Source organism: Musa acuminata, chromosome BXJ2-11 (assembly GCF_036884655.1).
Source record: "Musa acuminata AAA Group cultivar baxijiao chromosome BXJ2-11, Cavendish_Baxijiao_AAA, whole genome shotgun sequence".
NCBI classification, from domain to species: Eukaryota; Viridiplantae; Streptophyta; class Magnoliopsida; order Zingiberales; family Musaceae; genus Musa; species Musa acuminata.
In genome coordinates, this window is record NC_088348.1 from 8209805 (window position 1) to 8225545 (window position 15741).

A 15741-nucleotide genomic window follows, 5' to 3' on the forward strand; every position below is an offset into this window, starting at 1 on the left:
AAGTACCGAGACAAGGTTGAAGGGCAGAGGCCAAGAAACTTCGTAAGACCGGTGTCAACAAGTTTCTCATCAAGATAGTCGTAAGTGAAGGACTTCGGGTCATGCAAGAGTGCACGACCAAGGAACGAAGCAAGCAGTACGCGGTGCTGTACCTTTGCTACTCAGTGGAGTAGGCGGCAGGGTTGATGGAGAAGACGGTACAATCCCAGAGGCGACCTCATCTAACAGAGAATTACTCTAAGTTGGGGTGAAAACTTCCCGCATTCCAGAAGTTCGATGGCATTGAGAAGGTGAATCACAGTAGCTAACTCAACGCAAGGAGTGCAAACACTTCAAGTGCTTTAGAAGTGTGAGCAAAGAGCAGGCGAAGGCTAGTAACCAGCTCGATGCATGAAGTACAACCTCGAGGAGGCGGGCGAAGTCAAGTAACCTTTGCCTTCTCAACTCTTAAGAGAATGGGCGAAACCGAGTACCCCAATTCTCTTATCTATCCAGCAGAGGAGCTCTACACAAGTTCAAAGACCCTTTGAAGATAATGGAAGACAATAGCTGTCAAATCCTCACCAACGGTGATCAGTGCTATTGAGAGTAGATTGTCCGCCTCATTTCCCAACGAAATGCCAATCGAAAGCGGAAGTGATGCGAACCTACTTGGATGTGACAACTAACTGAAAGAAGAGTCAATGAGCAGATTTTGTGGAGGAAGGACCCAAAACTTCAGAAGTTTGCGAGGCGATGCTCGTTAAAGCTCCAACAAGCATCCACCCAGTTCAAGCAACATGTGAAAATTTTGAGAGACTGGCGCAGTAAGGACGGTCTTTTCCTTCATTTGGTGGATCCGCAGGAATCAACGAGGATCAACACAACTCAGCCAACCCCACACCAGAGTCAGAGTCATTGGCGAGTTGAAGCAGCATGGCGGATCAAAAGTTCGACTACTCAAAAACAGCAGCGGAGTGCAGCTGGGAGCCAGGAGGCGCATTGCAACTGGAGCAGAAGATTGAAGACTCAGCAAAGGCGAAGAGTTGCAGTGTTCACAAAGGCTTCGACGAGGACGTCGAAGGAATAAGTGGGGGAGAATGTCATGGACAAACTTCGAAACAGGGTGTTTGATGTAATGCTTATGTATGTCCGTGTCTTTTGGCATGTTCATGCCTTGTACAACATGTAGAGGGGCGGCCGAAGGCTTAATAGTCCCATTTTAGTTGGGTTGGTGGCCTCTTTAGGCTTGTAAATAAAGGTTGTGTCATGTGGACACGCGCGAGAGCTTTTCGGTCTGTAATGGACCATTTTACCCTTTGTTGTGTCACTGTTCAGAGCTTGTAAAGTCTGTTTGTAATTTGCATTGTCTATGAAGTGTTTTTCGGACATGTTTGCTTGTGGATCCCGATTGAGGCGTTCTCTTTAACCCGTTCTCTCTTTTGTTGGTCCTAAGGGACAATGGGAGGCTTCGGGGAGGCTGACCTTTGCGGACGGATGCGCGAGGTTGCCGCACGACTTAGGCAAAACCAGCTAAGTCCGTGACAACATGCTGCATAGATGAAGGCGCGATACCTAGGGAAGAACTGGAAAGGAATCCCTACTTGGTACATTTCAGCGGGATTACATCAAAGACAACAGCTGATAAGAAATTGAGAGGAGGAAGAATGATGATAGGTGACAACTCCTTCAGAATCCCATACACACATGCGTTCCCTATGAAATTAGGGGATGACATACAGATGATAATCGGGTGCAATTTCATCCGCGCCATGCAAGGAGGAGTCAGAATTGAAGGAAATACGGTAACCTTCTATAAGAACCTGACCACTATTAACACCCTCCTATATGTTCCAGTTACAGCTACAATAGAAGAAGAAGACTACATCCAAATTCAGGAGCTGGTTCTATACTCAGCCGAACCTCAAAAGGACGAAAACAAACTCAGAGCACAGTTTGGAAGCCTGATCGAAAAATTAAAGGCCCAAGGGTACATTGGTAAAAATCCTCTTCAACACTGGAAGAAAAACGGGTTGATGTGTGAACTGGAAATCGAAAACCCAAACCTTACAATAGAGGACAAGCCATTAAAGCACCTCACGCCTCAAGCTAGAGAATCCTTCTCTAAACACGTCAAAGCACTTCTGGACATTGGCGTGATCAGACCAAGCAAAAGCAGGCACGGGACAACAGCAATCATAGTCAACTCTGGCACAACAGTAGACCCAGTCACTGGCCAGGAAAAAAGGGGAAAGGGAAGAATGGTCTTTAACTACAGAAGACTAAATGATCTCACTGAAAAAGACCAGTACAGCCTACCAGGGATAAACACTATACTAAGAAAGGTCAGCAACAACAAGATATACTCCAAATTTGACCTAAAATCCGGATTCCATCAGGTAGCAATGCACCCGGACTCAATAGAATGGACGGTTTTCTGGGTACCAGATGGACTATATGAATGGCTGGTAATGCCATTTGGGCTCAAAAATGCCCCCGCAATATTTCAGAGAAAAATTGATGACTACTTCAAAGGTACGGAACAATTTATAGCAGTCTATATAGACGACATCCTAGTATTCTCTGAAAACATGAAGGACCATGCTAGGCATCTTCATAAAATGCTAGAAATCTGTCAAAAAAATGGATTAGTATTAAGCCCGACAAAAATGAAGATTGCAGTCAAAGAAATAGAATTTCTAGGGGCAGTATTAGGAAACTCAAGGATTAAGCTGCAACCCCACATAATAAAAAAAATTACTGAGTTCAAAGAAGAAGACCTAACAACCAAAAGGGGTTTAAGGTCTTGGCTGGGGATTCTAAACTATGCCAGGAATTACATTCCAAATCTCGGCAAACTCCTAGGGCCTCTCTACTCGAAAACAAGCCCAACAGGAGAAAAGAGACTCAATGAACAGGACTGGAAGCTTATCAAGGAAGTCAAAAGCAAAGTCCAAAGGCTTCCTGATCTAGAAGTACCACCCCCAGATTGCTACATAGTTCTAGAAGTTGATGGATGTATGGAAGGATGGGGAGGACTGTGTAAATGAAAAAATAAGAAAGGAGATCCAAGGAGCACAGAAAGAATCTGTGCCTATGCTAGCGGAAAATTCAGCCCCATCAAATCAGCCATTGACGCAGAATTACACGCAGTCCTGAAAACTCTCGAAGCCCTAAAGATCTACTATCTGGACAAAAGAGAGATCCTGATAAGAACGGACTGCCAAGCCATAATCAGCTTTTTCAACAAATCGGCTCAAAATAAACCATCAAGAGTCCGATGGATGACATTCATTGATTATATCACCGGAAGTGGAGTTGAAGTCCAATTCAAACACATCGAAGGAACAAGTAACATCCTCACCGACTCCTTATCTAGATTAATTAACATTCTTTTAAATGCAGGATGGAGGGAAGAACAAAAGGACCAACTATCACTATTGGCGGAAGCAACCCAAGAACTCAAGGCCAAGCCCAACCCAAAGGCGGAAGCCTTTCTAAATCAAATAGCCTGCAAAATAATAACCTCATATTCCAGTACACCGATAAGCTCACCTGCCTTCAAAAGGGAAAGAAAAGGTTACTTAATGACGAAGACTCCACAAAGAGGACACTCGGAATCTTACAACAGAAGGCAGCAGAACAAGCAATCAATGCCTTGCAGCAATACAGAGACATCCACTCACTTAAAGTGGAAGAGTACCGACGGCGAAGCTCAGGGAAAGACAACTGGTACAAAGACTGGCTACCAGCTGTCCTCCAACAACAACAACAGCGGGAGAGAGCCCTGGCGCTTACAAAAGACACTGCCCAAAGGACGCCAAACTTCAGCATCTAGGGACACGGTGGACCCCTAAATATGCTGAAATCATGCAAACCATCGCCACCTAACGCAATAAATTAGAAAGTCATGGGCTGAGCCTCGAGGAGCAGCCCGACAAGATAAGCTGGCACGCAGTATAGAGCGTACCTTCACTACTTAGCAGCTAAGTAGCACTTTTGAGCCGTGCCTCGGGGAGCCGCTCAAAATTTAAATAATTGTACCCGAGGGAATATAAAAGAGAAAGCGAGAAGAACGCGATGGGGCCCAATGAGTACCCGGTTCTATCCGCCTCTTCTATATAAACCTCTTAGTAGTTCTCTTGCAGGACAGGCAGTCGAACACTGAAGTTCTACTTGAGCAAAAATCCCCTAGAGCTTTGTAAGAATCTATTGGTAACAATTTATGATTTGCAAAAGGATAACAATTGTTCTGTTAAAGAGAGGACTACCTCACTAGCCACGGTGTAAGGGCACTACCAGGAAGGGACGATGCCCATCACAGGGTATACGTTCACAGTTCTGAAGTAGCTGGTGCTAGGAAAAGAGAGGACTAGTTTACATAATCTTGCACTACCAGGGTATACGTTCATCATTGCCAGGGTATACGTTCATCATTGCCAGGGTATACGTTCATGATTAGGGAGATTATCATTCTCAAATCTGGGAGGTTGTTCAACATAAACTTCTTCGGAAATAAAGCCATTAAGAAAAGCACTTTTAACATCCATTTGAAATAACTTAAAATTGTTACTACTGGCATAGGCAAGGAGCATCTTTAAGACTTCTAATCGTGCCACAAGATCGAAGGTTTCTTCATAATCGATACCTTCTTCTTGGTTGAAACCCTTGGCCACTAATCTAGCCTTGTTTCGAACCATGAAACCAAATTCATCTTGCTTATTTCTAAAGACCCATTTAGTACCGATAACTAAATAGTCATTTGGCTTAGGAACAAGCTTACATACCTCATTTCTCTAAAATTGATTCAACTCTTCTTGCATTGCGATAACCCATGAATCATTTTTCAAGGCCTCGTCAATGCATTTTGATTCTATTTAAGAGAGATAAGCGACGTTGGCACAAAAATTCTTACGAGAAGAACGAGTTTAAACCCCTTTTGATGTGTCTCATATGATTAGCTCCTTAGGATGAGCATCTATATACTTCCATTCCTTGGGTAAGGATGTTTCGGAAGAAGATACATCCAAGTTGCTAGATGTAGAAGGGATTTCATTTAAATTCAAAGCATCAAAATTAACATCATCATCAAAATCATTTTTCTTGACTTCGGAAACTTCATTGAAAACAACATGAATAGACTCTTCTATAATTAAAGTTCTTTTGTTAAAGATACGAAATGCTTTAGAAATAGAAGAATAGCCAAGAAAAATTTCTTCATCGGATTTAGCATCAAATTTTCCTAAGGCATCTTTTTCATTCATGATAAAACATTTACACCCAAAAACTTTAAAATATGAAACATTGGGTTTTTTGTTGTTCTACAACTCATAAGGAGTTTTGGCGAGTAAGGGTCTTACTAGAACTCTATTCATGACATAGCATGCCGTATTTACGGCTTCGGCCAAAAAATATTTAGGTAGGCTATATTCATTCAACATGGTTCTAGCCATTTCTTGTATGTTTCTATTCTTTCTTTCTACTACTCCATTTTGTTGAGGATTTTTTGGAGTAGAGAAGTTGTGGTTGTATCTATTAGATTCACAAAATTCTTAGAAATCACGGTTTTAAAATTCACCATCGTGATCACTTCGAATTGACGAAATCATAAAACCTTTTTCGTTTTTAACAAGTTTACAAAACTTAGAGAAACACCTAAAGCAATCACTTTTGTGTGCTAAAAAGTAAGTTCATGTGTATCTACTATAATCATCCACGATGACAAATGCGTATTTGCTTCCTCCTAGGCTTGATATAGCAATTGGTCCGATAAGTCCATATGGATTAATTGCAATGGCCTAAAGGTGTTTATTTGGTTCTTTGGTTTGAAACTACTTTTTATTTGCTTTCCTAGTTGACATGCATCACATACATTGTCTTTGACGAACTTAATGTGAGGAATTTCTCTCACAAGTTCTTTAGATGAAATTTGAGAGATTAGTTTCATGCTTGCATGACTTAATCTCCTATGCCAAAGCCAAGCATCGTCATTCAAAACCGAAAAATACATTTCTTATAAAGATCATTAATGTCGATAGTGTATACATTATTTTATTTTAGAGCAATCATAGATGTGTTTTTGAATGGTTTTCAATAATGCAAGCATTGGATTCAAATCTAATGATATATCCTTTATCACATAATTGACTAATGCTCAAAAGGTTATGCTTTAAGCCATCAACTAACAACATATCTTCAATAGAAAAGGTGGATTTGTTACCTATGGATCCTTTACTAATGATTTTACCCTTGTTGTTTGTTGTCTCCGAATGTGACATATCCTTCGTCTATGCTAGTGAGCTTAGAGAATTGAGATGGATCTCCGATCATATGCCTTGAGCATCCACTATCAAGGTACCATCTCTTGCTCCTAGCTTGTGATGGTAAACGTTTCTATAAAAAAGGATGATTTTTAGGTATCCATTTGATCTTGGGTGTCTCAAAAATCGATCTACATAGCTTATCATGTTGCATTGAGTCATTTGAGGTTCTTTTAGGAACCCAAATCAATTTGTGTGGATTACATTTCTTAAATGGACAATGATAAGCTACATGTCCAAATTTGCAACAAAAGTTACATTTCTTTCGGGGTAAAACATGCAAAGTAGGGTCTTTAACAAAGGTGGTTGGATTTTGGTGAAAGCTACTCACAAATCCGATTCCGCCTTTTCTATGAATGTGACCCTTGTTGGCAAGGATCATGTTTAAGGATTTGCTACCAACCTCAAACTTTTCTAAGGTTTTCTTAAGTAGCAAGTTTTCTTTTTAAAGTATTTCTAGTTCATCACATTTCGTACATGAAGCTAAACTATCATTGTGCTCAACTTTTAATCTATTGTAATCACTAACAAGAGAATCATGCTCCTTTTTTAACAATTTATATTTTTTACTAATTGATTTACATTCATCAAATAAATCATGAAAAATATTTAAAAGTTCATTAAACGATAAATTTGCATCAAATGAACTTATTACCTCATCTCCAATAGCTATTAGTGCATAGTGAGCAACTTGCTCGGTGTTGGTTGGCTCCTCTTCTTCGGATGAACTTGAGTCATCCCATGTTGCTTTAAGAGCCTTCTTCTTTGATTGCCTCTTTTTGGCTAAGGGACATTCGCTCTTGTAATGTCTCGGCTTCTTGCATTCGTAGTATATTACTTGATCTTTCTTGGGTTTTTAGTGTCATATCCTTCCTGTTCTTTGGAAGGGTGTCCTCAAGCTCTTCATGAGCTTTTCAAGTCATCTCATAGGTCATTAGTAACCCAATTAGTTCTTCGAGAGGAAAATTATTTAGGTCTTTGACCTTTTGAATGACCGTGACTTTAGGGTCCCAACTCTTTGGAAGGGATCTTAAAATTTTATTAACAATTTCAAAATCCGAGAAACCTTTACCAAGTCCTTTTAGACCATTGACGACATCCGTAAATCGGGTGTATATGTCTCCAATGGTCTTACTCGGTTTCATTCGAAATAATTCATAAGTATGCACTAAAAGATTAATTTTTGACTCCTTCACTCTACAAGTACCTTTATGAGTCACTTCGAGTGTGTGCCAAATATCAAAAACAGTTTCACAAATGGACACACGATTAAACTCGTTTTTATCTAAGGCACAAAACAAGACATTCATAGCTTTTGCGTTTAAAGTGAAAGTCTTTTTCTCCAACTCATTCTAATCGTTTATTGGAAGAGAAGACTTTTGAAACCCATTTTCTACAATATTTCATAATTCAAAATCCATTGAAATTAGGAAGATCCACATTCTAGTCTTTCAATATGTGTAATCCGTCCCATTGAACATGGGCGGATGTGTAATTGAATGACCCTCTAGGTTGCCGATAAATGCCATCTCTCTTGGGTTTAAAACCAAATGAGAGTGAACCTGGCTCTGGTACCAACTGTTAGGATCAAGAGCGATACAAAGAGGGGGGGTGAATTAGTGCAGTGGAAAACTTTCGCGATTTTAGAAAAAATATTCGTTTCAATTAAAACTGATTCCGACGAAAATGGTTTCGATTTAATCTGTTTCGGAGAGAAGTTGAACTTAAAAGCTTTCGTAAAAGTGTAAGAGAAGATTAAGGAGGTTTGCAGTAATGTAAATTGCATAAATGAAAAGCAAACCAGAATTTAGAGTGGTTCGGTCAATGTGACCTACATCCACTAAAAACCGAACACCTCTTTACAGTGCTTTTTCCTTTTCCCGAGTTTAGGAGATAACCCTTACAAGGCTCATTCCTCTTTCTTGGATGGTTACAAGGCTAAGAGATGAAGGAGGAGAACTCTTTCTAACTTATACAACACTTTTAAGACTCAAGAATTCAAGATAAGCCAATACTTTCGTGCCCTTTCATGCAGAAAAGGATGGGGTTTTTATAGACCTCAATGACTTCAAAATTGGAGCAAAAAAGTGTCACATCGCCGGAATCCGGGATACTGGCGGTACCACCGCTGTTTATGGGCGGTACTACCGTCGCTGATCAGACACTAGGCGGTACCATTGCATAGAAATCCTGGAGCACTACTTTCTAGGCGGTGCCACCGCCGGCCATGTTTTCAGGGGCTGAATTGGCAGCTCAATTCGGCCCAATTCAACCCTGTTAAGGGCCCAGTTGGCCCCTAATTAAGTTAGTGGGATTACCTCCCAATCCTAACTTAATTTGCGCTCTAACTACGATAACTAAGACATAATTACAGCGCTTCTTGTTTCGGTACGTCAATTGCTCTTTCGGCGTACTTCCGGCGAGCTTCTGACGTACTTCTGGTGAACATCCGACGAACTCTCGGTAATGTTCCGGCGGACTCCCGGCAAGCTTCTCAACTTTACGACGATCTTCTTGGCGAGTTCCGACAAGCTTCTTTGGCAAGCTCCTAGATTTCTCGGTTGGTTCCGTCAGAACTTTCGACAAACGTTCGGACTTCTGACGAACTCTCGAACTCCCAATGAGATCTCGATCTTGACTCCGGCACAACACCTGCTTTATGTCTTACGGCTATCGTAGTTAATCCTGTACACATTTCTCAATATATAGATTAGATCAAACAAATTACAATTGACTTCATCATCAAAATCCGAGATTCAACAATCTCATCTTATCCAAAACAAGTTGCTACTGTTTTTATTTATATGCACTCGTGTACGTCTTAGAAGTCAACTTCAGAGAAAAGACTACAAGTGCATGAGATTTCTAGCAACACTAAAACTTAAAATTACAGTTTTATTCATACAAACAGAAAGGATATTTTTATAGTACTATTTAAAATACATAAAACAAGTGATATATGGCATTTCATCTATTCCATACAAGATTCTACTGCTCTTTATCTACGTTTGTTCATGCACAAATGCTATATATCTTAAAGTCCATTAATATGAAGTCTAGAAAGGATGAATATTACACAGATTTCTCACTGTATACAAAGGGGATATTTTCATGAGATTACTTAAATACACTATCAAGTGGCATATGACCAATCACTCGAGCTTCTCAACCAAGCATTATGAAAAGGTTAAAAAAATTCATATAAAATTTACCTTTCCGTTGTATGTTTGATCTTCCTTTTGGTGATTCTTTAGAACTAAGATCCATGCAACTACAACCGCAAGCAAATACAAAGAATGAAATCAACTCTGCTGCTAGTTGTTGCTAGATGTCATACCAGTATCGTGCTTCTGCTTAAGGTGTGATATCTAAAACTAGTTCTCTAATCCTTAATTGCATATTCTCCAATTTCATTTCCATGTTAATCCTTGCATGAAGCTCTCCTAGGTGCGCCCTGGTTCAACACTGCTTCCCAATACACTTGTCTCAATCATGCCACAGCAATCAAGTTCAAACAAATCCTGCTCTCCATTAGTCTCGACATGTTGTCTGCTTTATGGAAGGCATAGAGAAACCTTTGTCAGACATTCATAGAGAAAGTTTAGATGTATAAAAATTAAAGAAACATATAACAGAATGCAAACACTAAATAACTGAATCATGAATCCAGAAAGCTAGCATAGACAGGCAATTAGTTGAGAAAATACCTTTTATCCTTTCAAATAAAAATCATACCAATGCTTTTACAGGACAATTTAGGATATTTTCAACTCAACAGATGATTCTACTAGGGACCTTGTTACAGGTTCTTGCACCACACATTGAACCAAGAATCATGGCATCTCTGTTAGCTTTTTATGCATAATTAAGTGGTCAAATCTTGTTGTAAATATCTAGAGCACTTAAATATAGAAAGGAAACCTTGAAAAAAAAAAGCCTGAGCAGCAAGCTTGGCCTCCAACTCCAAGTAAAGCCTTTGTAACCTTCAAATATCAGACAGACCCAGTTTGATGCCAATCTTGTTTTTTTCATGAGGTTGATCACTTGTTTCAGTTTTCTTACCAAACAATCCTGTATTCATAGTCTCAGTTAATATTATTAAAAAAAACTTAAATCAAAATACTATCCTGTGCATGTCGGAGTTGGAAGCTTCATCTCATTTAAACCAAAGAATGTAATGGGTGTTCTGCCATCTATGTCTAGATAAGGCACTTACCAGATGGATATATGTAACCAGCTTCCTTGTGTCAAAAATGAGACCACTTCCATGTGTCATTGCAACTTGGGCAATAACACCAGAAGGGCACAAAAATTACTTAGCTAGCATCACCCTCTACACAGCTCCATCCAGGAATCTTTTTCAAACCTCCAACTCTCATCACCTACCTCAACCTCGTAACATCTTTCCATCTTCCCAATTCTGCATACATATTGTATAGAACAACATAAATACCCAGATGGATATATGTAACCGGCTTACTTGTGTCAAACATGAGACCACTTCCACATGTAGTTGCAACTTGGGCAATAACACCAGATGGGTACAAAAATTACTTAGCTAACATCACCCTCTACACAGCTCCATCCAGGAATCTTTTTCAAACCTCCAACCCTCATCACTTTCCTCAACCTCGTAACATCTTTCCATCTTCCCACCTCTGCATACACATTGGACAGAACAACATAAACACCATGGTTTCCAGGATCCAATCTAAGCATTTCATTGACCACCCTCTCTGCAATGTCGATGTTCCCATGGTTCTTGCAGGCGGTCAGCAAAGCTCCTAGAACGACCACATCAGCCCCGCATTTCATTCCTTTAATTAAACGCTCAGCCTCTAATAGATTCCCGCACCGGCCAAGAAGATCAACCATGCACCCATAGTGCTCCACCTTTGGCTCAATCTTGTAGGTCTTTTCCATGGAATCAAAAATCTGGCGCCCTAGTTTGAGAAAGCCAGCATGGCAACAAGCTGACAGGACACCTACAAAAGTTACATCGTTTGGTTGGACCTGCTCCCTCTCCAACTGGTGGAACAGATCAAGAGCTGCATTGGCAAGGCCATGATGAGCCAAACCACAGATCACAGCGTTCCATGTCACTGTGTTCTTCTCTGGCATTTGCCTGAACAGCTCAAGTGCGGCTGTGATCGCACCATTCTTAGCATACATATCCACTAAAGCAGTGCCGAGAATGACTCCCACTTCTATTCCCTTCTCCCTTATAAACGAATGAATCTGCTGCCCCAAGTCCAACCCACCAGATCTAGCACAAGCCGACAGCACGGAAGCCAGAGTGGCATTGCATGGTTCGACACCCGCTCCGATCATCCGGTCAAAAAGTAAGAGAGCTTCATTGGAGCAAAAATTCTGCGCATAAGAGCTTATCATCGTGGTCCAGACGATTAGATTCTTTTCGCGCAATCCATCGAACAGCCTCCGGGCATCCCCGAGATGACCATGAACACCGTAACAGCGGACCAAGCCATTGACGACATAGGGGTCCACATGGAACCCGCGCTTGAGGACATGAGCGTGGACCTGCCGCGCGATGGAGGGGGAGGGGAGACAAGCGCAGGCCTTGAGGAGGAAAGGAAAGGTGTGCTTGCCGGAAGGGGTGCCAACCTGCAGCATCTCAGAGAAGAGGGCGACGGCAGTGGCGGGAGAGGGGGAAGCGGCGAGGGCGCGGATGAGGGTGTTCCACATGAAGGAGTTGGGGAGGGGGGTGGCGCGGAAGAGGCGGAGGGCGTGGGGAAGGTCGCCGGACGGGGAGAGGGCAGCGAAGGAAAGGAGGCGGCTTGCGGCGTAGTTGTCGGCAATGCGGGCGGAGACGATCATTTGGGCATGCACCTGTTTGAGCTGACGCATGGAAGCGCAGCGGTCGGCCAGGAGGGAGAGCGGCGGCCGTCGGGTGCGCTCGAGGAAAGGAGGAGGAGGATGCAGGGAGTGCAACGGCCATCGGAAGCGGGGAATCCTTCGTGGCATGTGCTTGGGGTGACGAAGGATTGTTGACCTTCGTATAAGCGCTTATATGACATATAACATTTATTGATACACTTAATATTATAAGAGGAATATCAAAATTTGATAAGAGAAATATCAAGAATTTAATATATAGTAAAGATAGATATATCTAAAGGATTGGATTTCTCGAATAACTCAAAATATTTTTCTTAACTATTTAGGCCAAATAAAGATAAATATTAATTTTGAATTAAAACATGGAAAAAATTTAAAAAAAAACTACTGATTTTTTTTTCACATAGTGTCCCTACTTAAAAAATATTTAAATAGTACTTTTATTTTAAAAAAAAGATAATATTAATCTTAAAAAAATCACTTGGGTACATAAAATTAAACCAAAAAAATTTGATTTAACTTGAACCGATGCTTTTTACCATACATTGTATATCCCTATTTCAAATTTACAATTCGATGTGACTTGTATTGTGTGACCTTTCATCTTCGATTGTCTCCCTACTCCATCGTTGTTGTTATAGTATATTTCATAGCCTCCCAGCATCGTCAACATCATGTGTCATTATGCTTAGGATCAAGTACAATTGCCTACAAGCATCGAATTTTGTCGTTGGTTATATCAACTTCTTTGAGCTTTTATTATGTTGCTGTTATAAAGAGGATTCTAGAGTTCGAGCGATTTTTGCTTCAGAGTTCCAAAACTACAGCGACAACAAACGTTATTTGCGATAGAGCTATGATGGTTCTTTAAGGTATGTTTTTATTTCTATAAAAATATTTGCTAAGAAATATGAACTTTTGGTTTATTGTGTAGCTAAGGTTTTAGTTCCACTGATGTTTACTATGTTATGAAATCTTATTGTTTTATTATCAATATTTTGAGCATTCTTCATAAAATAGATTTACTGTTTAAAATGATCTCAAATTTTTGAAAAAAACTTTAAGTAGGACACTTATAGATATATGTCACTAGGTTTTCATTTTAGAGAATTTTTTTAATTTTTTTTGTATTTTTGAGCATATGAATAGTGTGTTAGTTTTCTATTTTCTTCTTATGTTTTCTAGTTAGATTATTTTTTTATTAAATTATTAACTCTAATCCATTTTAGCTTTAAATAGAAAATATTCATGTCATCAAACACTTATTATACACATAGAATGTCCAATGTTGATTTAAGCATAGGTATGTTTGCGTTTATATTAACTCCTATTTAATTTTTGTTTAATTATCATAAATAACTTTTAAAATTTATCTTTGCAATTTGTAATTGTGGATTGGGTCATTCGGATGATGAAGAGGGTTTGAAAAGTCATTTTAGTTGGATAGTTTCAGGACGAGCTTTGTGATCATTTTTGTCATTTCCTTTTGGAACCTTCTAAGCATTTGTGAACAAAATTAGTCTCATTATTACCAAGGTAGTGTCGTTGGAATATCATAAAGAGTACTATATTTGGTTATTTCATAGATATCTATGATATCTCGCAGATTAATATAAGCAATTATAGAACATTGATATGAGTAATTGCACAATGATATGAGAACGATAAGTTTCTAGTGAATGAAATTTAATTATCTTTTTCTGTGTCTATGTATATCTTCTACTCAATCTACAAAATACTAAAGAACTAATTGATATGAATGTATATAGATTATCTTACATATAAGTATTTTTTATTTAAAGAATCATTTTGTAAGAATTTAAAAATATTAATGATAAATTTGTGATAATGAGAAAACAACGAAGAACTTTTGTCGAATATGTGTTATATGTTTTTGCCTATATATTATTTTGTCAAACCAATTACATATTGCAATGGTCCGACGATTTAAAATTTTTGAATAAGTATAATTGGCCAGCAACAATTCATTCATTTATTTATCAAAGGATGGATTGGTGTAATGGGAGAGAGAATGTGAAGATTCTTATGAATTTTGATAATGAAATCAATTGATAAATATTTATGATTTGATCTTCGTTTTTTAGTGACATAGGATGCTTCGATCAAGGAGAGACAATTAAAGTAGGAAAAATCATGTTGCGTTAGAGGAAAATATATCAGAAGATTAGACGTTGGGCCGGAGGATCGGTCGATGTATTGATAGAAGGCTTCGGGCCATGGATTTGTACATCGGGCCAAGAAAAGCGGATATTGCGCCAAGGATATCAGAGTTACGGAGGTCAAATGACCAATTGAGCAATAGGCCGTAAGAGAGGACGATACGCCGAAGAATCGGACGAAGCGTCGATAGGACCAATGACATGCCGGATGACATGATTCATGCTTAGTAATAATTCTCTATATTGAAGTGTGTTTTTATGTGTGCAGGATTAACTACAATAGCAAGGCATAAAGCAAAATGAAGTTTCGGAGTCACAAACGCGATTTTGTTGGGAGTTCGAGAGTTCGTTAGAAGTCCGGACGTTCATCGGAAGTTCTGCCAGAACCAACTGAGAAGTCCTAGAGCTTGCCAAAGAAACTCATTAGAACTCGCCAAGAAGATCATCGTGAAGTCAAAAAGCTTGCCGGGTTTCCATCGGAACATTATCGAGAGATTATTGGAAGTTCACCGGAAGATTGCCGGAAGCTCGTCAGAAGAAACCGGACTTATCTTGCTTAGAATATGTCTTAGGAATCATAGTTAGCATATAATTAGAGTTGGGATTGGGAGGTAATCCCACCAACTCTGTTAGGGGCCAACTAGGCCCAAAGTTGGGCTGGTTTGGGTCGGATTCAAGGCCCAACCAAGGTGCTGAAAGCCTGGCCAGTGGTGGCACCGCCTAGGAAATAGCACCCCAAGAATTCTAGGCGATGGTACTACTGGCAGTGAATGCTGTCAGTGGTGGTACCACCCCTGTACGGCGGTGGTATCACCTAGTGTCAGACTGACACTAGCGGTGGTACCGCCCAGCATAGGCGATGGTACCGCCCATACCCAGGAAACCCGGGATGAGATGTTTTTAGGCTCCAAGTTGCCTATAAATACCCCTTTCATCCCTGGTTAAATTACATACAATTGAGAGGAAAAAAGGGATGAAAACTCTATTTCAATTGCGTGTGAACTCCTCTCAAAGTTCTAAGTGTTAAAATAGTTTGAGAGAGGAGTAAGTGGGGGGTGTAATGGTTATCTCCTAAACCCAGTAAAAGGAGAATCAAGTTGTAAAATGTGGTTGGTATTCGTCTATTGAAGGACGACGGATAGTGGATGCTAGTGGCCTCGACGGAAGAGGAATCGACAGAGTGGATGTATGTCACGATGATTGAACCACTATAAAAATTTGGTTTGCATTTCGTCTTGAGAAATTTACTTTAACGACAAACCACTTTACTTGATTACTGCTTTCAATATATTTATGAATGTGTTTCAAGTTAAGATCTATACGAAACGGTTTTCGTCAGAATCGGTTTTAGTCGAAACGAAACGATTTGAATCCGATGTTTTTACCATTGCACTAATTCACCC

The 15741-nt window shown here is 39.9% G+C and overlaps 1 protein-coding gene across 1 annotated transcript; it reads right to left on the reverse strand.

The window, feature by feature from the left end:
* Positions 1-10759: 10759 nt before the first annotated feature.
* LOC135627360 (pentatricopeptide repeat-containing protein At5g56310-like) lies at positions 10760-12307 on the reverse strand. The gene has a single exon (XM_065133438.1). It carries the CDS (start codon positions 12282-12284, stop codon positions 10854-10856), a length of 1431 nt encoding a protein of 476 aa, XP_064989510.1. The 5' UTR covers positions 12285-12307; the 3' UTR covers positions 10760-10853.
* Between the last annotated feature and the right edge of the window lie 3434 nt (positions 12308-15741).